Genomic DNA, 9,557 nt, shown 5'->3' with positions numbered 1-9,557 from the left:
TGTTTCATCACTAGCCAACCATATGCTAATGGGCATTTAATTGATTCTTGCTTTTTCTCTAGAATAAACAGCACTGCAGTAAATATTTTTGTATTTATAATTTTGGATACTTTTGCGTATGTTTAATTTCCAAAAGTGGGACTGTCCAGTCAGAGGATAGGATTTGTTTAAGTGTTATTAGAATGCCAAGTTACCCTGCAGAAACCATGAGTATTATACAAGTGAAGTATCTCAAGGCATGGTGATACATTTGGAGAGGAGAGCAAAGAAGAACTTTGAACTCACTCAAGCTATGATGTCCTTCTCTGAGAAAGTAGTGGAGGTATGATTAGTTATAAACTAGGGGTAGAAGATATTATGGGCTGCTTCACTGAGGTGGAAACGGGCAAAAAGGATCTTGAATTGACTTGTCTCCTTTGCTTCCATCTTCCAACTAAGCCACTGTAATTTTTTGCCTAAGTTGTAATAATATGTTCTTGGTTAGTCTCCCTGCATCTACGTTTTCCCCTTTCACTTATTTTGTTTGTTATTCCCTTCAATTTTCTACCCATAGACAGTTTCCCTAAGGCAAGGGAAATGGCCTCATTTTGCTCCTTACAAATATTACAGACTTCCCACTGCACTGAAGTAAAATTCTCCCTGAGAGGTTCTACCTTTTGCCATGCTGCAGATGGCCTCTCAGTTATGACATCCTTTTACTGATCATTTTTCTAATACTGTGTTTCAAATACAAGTTTACACTGACACTGAAATTCTTTTCTTCCCTTTAGATTCCTGCTCCAAAGCGAGGAGAAATAGTGAGACAGATTGGTGATGCCTTGAGGGAAAAGATTCAAGTACTGGGAAGCTTGGTAAAGTATTTTTGCAGTAAATATATAACCCTCTGCTTAATAAAACTATCATGCATTTCTGTGAATAAGATTGTGATTTTTAAGGACAACTTACACATTTCAAAAATCTGTAAAAGCAGAGGATAACATGATGGATAGAAACAATTTTTTGGTGTAAAATTCTTTTTTAAGATTTATTTGTTTATGCATACAAAAACTAGGGTACAGGCCTGAAAAGTGTGTGTGTGTGTGTGTGTATGTGTGTGTGGGGGTGGGGTGGGTGGTGGTGAGAGGACTTCTGGTCTGTACCAGAGTTGGGAGCAGAACAGGCAGATCCACTGAAATACACTGCCTCGGGGATTTGCAGGCGAGATAGGAGAGGTCTGCTGTGTTGTTGGGTCACCTCCCTGGCTTGGGATGGAGCTTGTGCTGCAGTGACTGTCATTACTTCAATTATGCACTTTGACTCCTTCACCACCAGAGAGGCCCCTGGTTTAAAAATTCTTTAGATAAATATGAATAAACTGAAATTTATTGGCTTCACAAAATAGTCACAAACCATTTTGTGCCCCCCCCCAATTTAATTGTTTAAAACATGAATTCTGTTGGAAAATACTACTTGACTTTTTATATTTTAGGTGTCTTTGGAGATGGGAAAGATCTTGGTGGAAGGTGTGGGAGAAGTTCAGGAGTATGTGGATATTTGTGATTATGCTGTTGGCTTATCACGGATGATTGGGGGACCCATCTTGCCTTCCGAAAGTAAGCAGTGAATTCAGCTAAGCTGAGATTTGTACAGGGAACTCCAGATAAAAATGCTTTGGCTACAGACTGTTTGCAAGTGAGGAATTGTAATTAGTGCATAAATATTTAAAAATGTCTTCAGTCGCTTCAAGAAATGCCCACTAGACCAGGTGAAAACATCATATCACAAAACTTTCTAACTTTTTTTTTATTAACAATGGTAAAATACAGAGTTGGTGTGGGTGATACAGATTTTTATGGATTTTTAACAATTTGGAAATAATCCAGAGAGCATATATTTAGTATTACTTGTAAGGAATAAGTAAATAACCTGAAAGGTAGCAAAGGTTTATGTATGAAGAGATATTGGTATCAGTAGGAATTAAAAGAAATGAACCTAAGTGTTAAATCCTCATCCAAAGGCTGAACTCCTTTGGTCGTCTGTTACAACTCGTGTATGAAGAGTTCCTTTCTCTAACCCTCACACTATTAGAGGAAGTTTGTATTTACTTATTTTAAATTAATTTTTATGTTTTTTTTTTCTGAGGAAGTGGTATATTCTTATCATGAAATTAAACTGGAATAAAAAGATGAAGGATGAAACACCTCCTAGCCTTTTAGAAATTCCATCATAGCTCCCTGGAACTAGCAAATGTCTCTGATTTCTTATCTATCTTTTTAGAGGTTTTATTCACTTATAGGCAAATAATGTCTTTATGGAAGGCAAATATCAGTTCTGTGCTTTTCCCCTATGTAATGTCTTAGAAATCATTTAATATAACTATAATAATGAGCTTCATTTACTGAATAGATACTATGATTTATTTAACCAGTTCTTGAATAGTGGAAATGTAAGATATTTTCATTTTTATGTTGTTTTACAATGTTGCAAGACCCAACCTTACACTTTGAGGATGTTGCTATGATGCAGTTAAGGATTCATGCAATTTGCAGTGTTTGCAGCGATATTGGAACCAGATAGGTGACTCCAAGTTTTTGCGTCCATTATAACACTGTCCAAATGGGAACAGTGGTTATTTCTGCGTGGCGGAACTATCAAAGGTTGTTATTGTTAATTTGTTTGATTGTCCCAAAATTTCTGTGGTGGGAATTATGATATATTAATGATTTGGAAGAGAAATACTTTTTTTTTTTTTAAAGATTTATTTATTTAAGCATACAGAACTGGGGTACAGGCCAGAGGCTCAAGGGTGGTGAAAGGCTTCACCAGAGACAGAGTGGGGAACAGAACAGGTAGATCAACGAAGTACACTGCTGAGGGGAGCAGCAGGCGGGTCAGGAGAGGTCTGCCACACCATGTGGTCACCTCCGGGGCAGGCGGGAATCGAACTCATGCAGAAGTGTTTTTAGGTCATATTTTTCTATTTCTTATAGTGTTGGAGAAATTTCCCTACTATTTTTTTTTCTTTAAATTTCCCTACTTTTAAGAAAAGTTAGGGGACTCTTAAAATAAAGAGTTAATGTCCTTCATTAGATAGTGATTTCTATTATGCAACAATTTCATGTCTTTTAATGTTTTCCCAGTTGTAAAAGTAACTGCCAAGTTGGAGGGAGTATACAGGTGCAAGCAAATAACTTACTTGCTTTGTTACCTGGTATGATGTCTGCCTCACCAGTTAAAATCTGTGAATTGTTTAATCTAAAAAATGTAGATTATTCTATACAGAGACTGTGGAAAAACTTTGCATTAATTCAGTGAATGATTATAGAGCATCTGCCAGGTGTCAGGTGATCTAATAAATGATGCCTGGTCTATAAGGCATACTTCCTGCCCTCAAGGATTTTATAAATTTATACATTCTTTACACTTTAGACTGGGAAATAAATAAGCAGATAGTTATGAGAGGGTTTGTATTTCAGTGAGGTGGAAATTAAGGACTTAGTCAGCTCCCCAGCTAGCCTTGTGAGGGAGCCAGGAAGGGCTCCCTCTTGACACGTTATTTTGTCTAAGCTCTCCAGGAAAAAAGGGGTGCAGTCATGTGTCAGGGGTAGTGTCATAGCGGAGGATGGGACTGGTGACTATTTGGGGAGCTACTTTGCATAGGCACAGCTGGAGGGTGCAGTATGAGAGTGGTACTGGGGTAGAAAGGAAACCTCAGGAAGGGCATTCCCTTTCCTCAGGGCAGCTGCATCGTGATCTGAACACCAAAGGCTTTGAGCCTTCACAACTGCGAGGAGGGCAAGAGAGGCTCTCCGTTGCCAATAAGACCATGTCCATGGGGATGAAGATCCTAGACTATTAGGAGGCCTGGGAATGAGGCGGAGCAAATGGTGGGTTCCCTGTATCTAGCTGATTGAGCCTGAGTAGAAAGATGGACGACTGGGGGCCCTGCCCTTCCAGGGGTCTATGGCTTTCCTAAGGGCTGTGACCCATCACTCTCCTTGTTAAGGTCTAGCCGCCTTTTTCTGAAGTAGCCCCCTTGTGAGGTAGTTCTAAAGTTTGTATTTACAATACAAATATATGCATTATGTTTTCAGTAATATTGTATGAATGGAATGAATTTGTGCAATTCATTCAATGTACATGTAATTAGAACTTTTTCTTTCCCTGCTGTGAGTGACCCAGGAGAGGTAGGCTGAGGGCTTCAGGAACTCCTTTGCAGAACATGGCGTTCTGAGGGTTAGGACTCCTGTGTCCTGGTGAGGTTCTGCCTTTGGGATCACATTCCCTAAAGCACCTACGGCTCGTCTGAAGGTTCCTGGCTTCCAGATACGAGTAATATGTGCCACTCCCATACAGCGCTCCTATGAGGACCAGACACATGATGGATGTCGTGATGGCTTAGAAGGATGTGTAGTAATAACAGGTTTTGTTGCATGCTGATTAATGTACCACTGTCTCACAACCATGTAAAGTGATCCCCATTCAGGCATCTGGATTTGCCACGGGTGCCACTGCACCTTTGTTCTTTTTAAATTGATCTGCAGTAAGTTAATGGTCAAGCATGTTCCACATGTTCTGTCCTCAGGACCTGGCCATGCGCTCATTGAACAGTGGAATCCTGTCGGTCTGGTTGGAATCATCACTGCATTCAACTTCCCTGTGGCTGTGTACGGCTGGAACAACGCCATCGCCATGATCTGCGGGAACGTCTGCCTTTGGTGAGACTGGAGCATGGTCTCATCTAGTAACATTATAAAAGTAGCCAGTGCTTCCCGAAGTATTTTGGAGCCCTGTTCAGAAACTGAGGACAAAGACCAGATATAGTCTTTATGTACTACATTCCTCTGAACGAAAACTATGTTAACAATAGGACATAGAAGAAGAATTTGTGATAAGTCATCACCTTCTTTTTAAAGTTTGCCCTTTCTTTCCCCCAATTAAAATTTGATAATGAATTCTCAGTGATTTCAGAGGCACTTGACCAGTGTTCTCATTGAATTAAATTGGAAATGAGTGTATTTTATAGGTAACGGAACAGTTGCTTGTTTTCAGCGTTCGCATTCTGTGGAAGAACATAGACGGTCAGCAAAACTAGGAAAATTGTCTTTATCTCCCATTAGTGTTGTACTTATCCTAATGGCTTTTTCCTTTATATATACTCAGAATGTCGACAAAATTCAGGGCACAGCTGGGAGGATTGTGTGGTTCTGTGTTGCCAGAGGGACACAGATTTGCCAGTCTTCTTGTCTGGAAAGGCTCTTGTTTATAGTTTCCTCAGTCTCTCTGTGCCTTCCAGTCAAACTTCATTTTGACAAATTTCTAGTTTACTTGGTATCGGTAATTGGCAGACGTTAATGTAACAGTTCCTAGATCAGTGCAGCAAACAGGTTCAGAATCGTTTGGTGTCCTTTTTTATAGATTTTGTAATCCTATAGGTTTCAGAGACACCAAACTTAAAGAATAGCTTTCTATTTCAGTTGTGTAATTGTACAGACATCTTTTTCCACAAAGACTTTTGCTTTTGCTTGATAATAAAATATATTATTTCTAGCAAATTAAATTTCTCTTTTTTCTCTTTTTAATCTCTAAAGGAAAGGAGCTCCAACAACTTCTCTCATTAGTGTAGCTGTCACAAAGTAAGTATGTGTGGCTTTGTTTTTGCTTAGTATGGATTAATCTTGGAAAGGGTGATCGAAAGACTGGATTTTTAATTTCAGTTGAAAGTGTCCTTTACCTAAGTGTGGAATTTGGGTAACCTCTTTCTTTATGATAATGTTTTCAAAAGAGATTTATTTACTTATGCATATAAGAACTGGGGTACAGGTCACTAGTGTGGGCTAAGAGGGTTCACTAGAAACAAGTGGGGAGCAGAACAGGCAACTCGAGTGAAATACACAACTAAGGGGAGTGGGTGGACTGAGTGGGGGGTGAGACAGGAGAGGTCTGCTGCCCCATGTGGGTCAGCTCCCTGGCCAGGGATTGAACTGCAGTGGCCGTGGATAGCTTCATAGTGCTGAGCTTATTCCCTTGCGACACCAGGTTTTTATATTTTAATATTGTTTGGCAGTGTACAGTACTATTTCATTTAAGGATTTGGAGATTTGAACTTAGAAACATTTTGTCACTTGCAAAATAAAAGTATCTCTAGCGGAGAAGAAATATCCTTGCAATTTAGGGGCTACGTTATAACCATGCAGTTTTTAGACTGTGCCCCTGTTGTTAAGTGACACACAGCTTTCCGAGTTACTGGTAGCTTGCTGAATTTCTTCAAAATAACAGTTACTTTGAATTCATCAGTTAGAGTACAGTGTTTTTTTTTTTTAATATTTTTTTAAGATTTATTTTTATTTATTTATGCATGTAAGAACTAGGTGTAGGTAGGCCAGAGGTGTCGGGGGTGTGAGGAGTCACCAGAGACAGAGTGGAGAGTAGAACAGGCAGGTCCAGTGAAAGGAGCCGTGGGCTAGGGATTGAATTCAGGCTGTAGTGACTGGCGATAAGCTTGATGGCACTGAGACTTTACCCCCTACGCCACCAGGGAGGCTCCCTAGATTACACATTTCTGTCTTTGGGTTGACTTACAGAATTGTCATTTTCTTTTTGTGATAGTATGTTAACCATAATTTTTCATTGTTTGATGGAGTGTGCCACATTAAAGGAACGAGTACCTTATTTAAGTAGGCTTTGTTAATTTTGAATTCCTGAAAGTTCAACAGGTGGGTCTCTAGAACCCTTTTTTGTTTTTCCAGAAGGTGTCACTGTAGCACAGCTTTGTGTTTTTGTTTTCCTTGCACCATTGGCAATGCTAAAGTGGGGAGTACTCACTTTATGAAAAGAAAACGGTTGCAACAGATAGGCATTAGGTATGCCCATGGTTTGGTAGGGAAGTCCTCAGGGGAGAGCCTCAGCGGCCAGTGGCTTAGCTCTTGCTCAAGTCCTGGGACAGACAGCAGTAATGAATTCCTACGGTTCTCTTTACCTCTCTTCTGTTTGTACGACCTCCCTCCAGTCAGGGACGTCTCACTTTGGAAACCAAGTACTGCTGCAGAGCAGCCTCTCCCCACTGCGGCCCCTGCTCCCGGGCACACTTTGTTCACCTTTGATTGTCTGTTTTCTGCTGGTGCAGTCGCGGTGGTTGCTGTCAGGTTCCCCTCGTTGCCTTGGCTCTGTTCTCCAAGGTCCAGTCCACCCACAGATGGATGGAGCTCGCAGATTCCCTTGGGTGACTTACAAAGGCACCTGTGTCTGATGTGCCCTGTTAGATGTAACTTGAAGGGGAGAGGAACAAGCAGTGACTCATGCAGTGATGGTGAGATGCTCACTGGAATGAGATGCTTTTTAAAAATATATAAACTTTAAATAATAAGAATAATGAACAGCCATATACCAGAGACATTTTGTGGGGGTGGAGTGGGGAATGGGATCAAAAACGGGGGTTGGGGGGTGGGGAGGGAAGTGCACGGGATTATGGTGATGGCACATGGATGACTTGGTGATGGGAAACCCTCGGGGATTACAGTTGAGATGGAAAAAAATGTACAAAATGATGTAAAAATAAACTGTTATAATAAAAAATATATATATATAAACTTTAAAGCAAAGAAGAAGTTAATGAACTGTATTGATTATTACACTGTATCAGCACAGATAGGAGGAGACTGATTAAGAAAAAGCTTTGCTTGTTGTCATGCTTTAGAAGGACATTGATTTCCTGACTAAGAGGTTTGGGGTGAAGCCAGCGGTGTTAGACCTGAGATTCTCTAGTGGATTTGGGGTAGGAGATCACAAAAAAAAACCAACAAAAGAAACAAAAGAAAACTGGTGGTCCGCTATTATTTTTCAACCAGATATGTCTAAAATTTGTCAGAAAATACTTGAAAACTGTGATCGCTTGAACTGACCTTTATGTCATTGGAATGTATTCCAAGTTTACCCCTAAATCTTTAAGTATTCAATTGCTCCTTTACTTAGTATTGCTCTTTCTTTCTAGGATAATTGCCAAGGTTCTGGAAGACAACAAACTGCCTGGTGCTATCTGTTCTCTGACTTGCGGTGGAGCAGATATTGGGTACGTTCAGATATTGAGGTGTCTTTCTGTTGAAGGTCTCCGGTTAATTGTCTGAAATCATTCATATTCACTAGAATAACAGTTTAAAACCAGCTTAACTACTGAGGTAAGAATGGTTCATTGGAATCATGTGGACCTTCTTGGGTTTCCACTTTATTAATGTTACAGCTTACTTTTTATTTTTTAGCTGTCGAGAGCTATTTGTAAAATGATAGACTTCCTTCACAGAGGACAGTACATGGTTCCCTGACTCTTGATTTACCAGGTGCCTGTTAGCAAGATGATGCTGTGGGGTTGTAATCTGGCGTTAGCTCCCCTCTGAGAGAACCTAGCCTAGGGTTGCTTCTTCATCTCACCAAAAGAGGGAACCCTAGGAATGCAGCCTACCTCTCCCTCTCTCTCATTTTTTTCTTACTGCTGTTTTATTGAAAATCACATATAATTTATATAACATGTAATGTTTAAAAATGTCCAACTCAGTGGCTTTAGAATGTCCACAGTGTTGTGTAAATGCTAATCTAGGACATTTTCTTGTTCCAAAAAGGGAACCTATACTCATTAGCAGTCATTTCCAATTCCTCCATCCCCCAGGGAATCAGTAGCCTGATTTCTGTCTGTATAGATTTGTGTATTTGGAACATTTCATATAAATGGAATCACACAACGTTTGACCTTGTGCATCTGGCATTGTTCTTGTGTGTGATGTAGTACAATGGTATAACCTTTTAAAGCTGGAAGTGACTGTCATTGCTCTGAACCATGAAGAACCATGAAGAGAGCTTGATGTGGCTTAGTCTTTGATAGGGTGAGGTTTCAAAGGATTCTAGCCTTGTAACCTGTACTGGCGTGGTTAAAATATTAGTCTCCTTCCACTTTTATCTTGTACTTTTCTTACTGGGCAGTCTCACAATGAAGCATCATGTTACTCCTTTTTTTCACAGAAATGAGGAAGTATTAGAAAATATAACTCCTGTAGAGCGAGTATGTGTTAGCCACTTGTCATTAAAAACTTGAGTACTCTGTCTTTTCACCCACTATATTCTTGCACTTTGGGCTTCCAATCATACTCTGAAAATAGCTCAAATATGCACAGTAGTGTACACAGGATTGTGTACACAGCATTGCATTAAGCAATAGCTACCTTTAGCGTCAGTGTTCATGTTTGCTGGGCTGCACATACAGAGGCCTGCATGGGTGATTTCATCAGACTGTTCCCTAACATTAGACAGTGCTGTTTGGCCCTCATCAAGCGCGTTAAAACATTGACCTATGAACAGAGGGCTTCCAATCAGTTGTGTCTAATCTACATTCTGTAGAAGCAGCTGGAAATCCTAACACAGTCTTTTATAAGTACTATTATGAGTAGTACTTAGGATGTTATTATTTTTTAAAGGAATTAGTAGTTTAAGAGTCTGCAAAAATAACTGAAATGCTTATCACGGAAAAATTAAGGTCTGTTATCCACTCACCCCTGCAGTATAGGAAAGGTTTTTCTTCCTTAGCTCTGTCA

The 9,557-nt window shown here is 39.9% G+C and overlaps 1 protein-coding gene across 1 annotated transcript in view; it reads left to right on the top strand.

The window, feature by feature from the left end:
• Positions 1-9,557, top strand: part of ALDH7A1 (aldehyde dehydrogenase 7 family, member A1) — a 36,642-nt gene that overhangs the window by 10,734 nt on the left and 16,351 nt on the right. The window contains exons 4-8 of the mRNA XM_012727741.1: positions 771-851; positions 1,469-1,592; positions 4,565-4,697; positions 5,571-5,615; positions 7,970-8,047. Of these exons, the coding sequence (XP_012583195.1) occupies positions 771-851; positions 1,469-1,592; positions 4,565-4,697; positions 5,571-5,615; positions 7,970-8,047 (461 nt within the window). The remainder of the gene's footprint in view (positions 1-770; positions 852-1,468; positions 1,593-4,564; positions 4,698-5,570; positions 5,616-7,969; positions 8,048-9,557) is intronic.

Source organism: Condylura cristata, unplaced genomic scaffold (assembly GCF_000260355.1).
Source record: "Condylura cristata isolate star-nosed mole 26May11 unplaced genomic scaffold, ConCri1.0 scaffold00021, whole genome shotgun sequence".
Lineage (NCBI taxonomy): Eukaryota > Metazoa > Chordata > Mammalia > Eulipotyphla > Talpidae > Condylura > Condylura cristata.
Note: the sequence above shows the minus strand (reverse complement) of the source record. Positions and strands in the feature narration are given on the sequence as shown.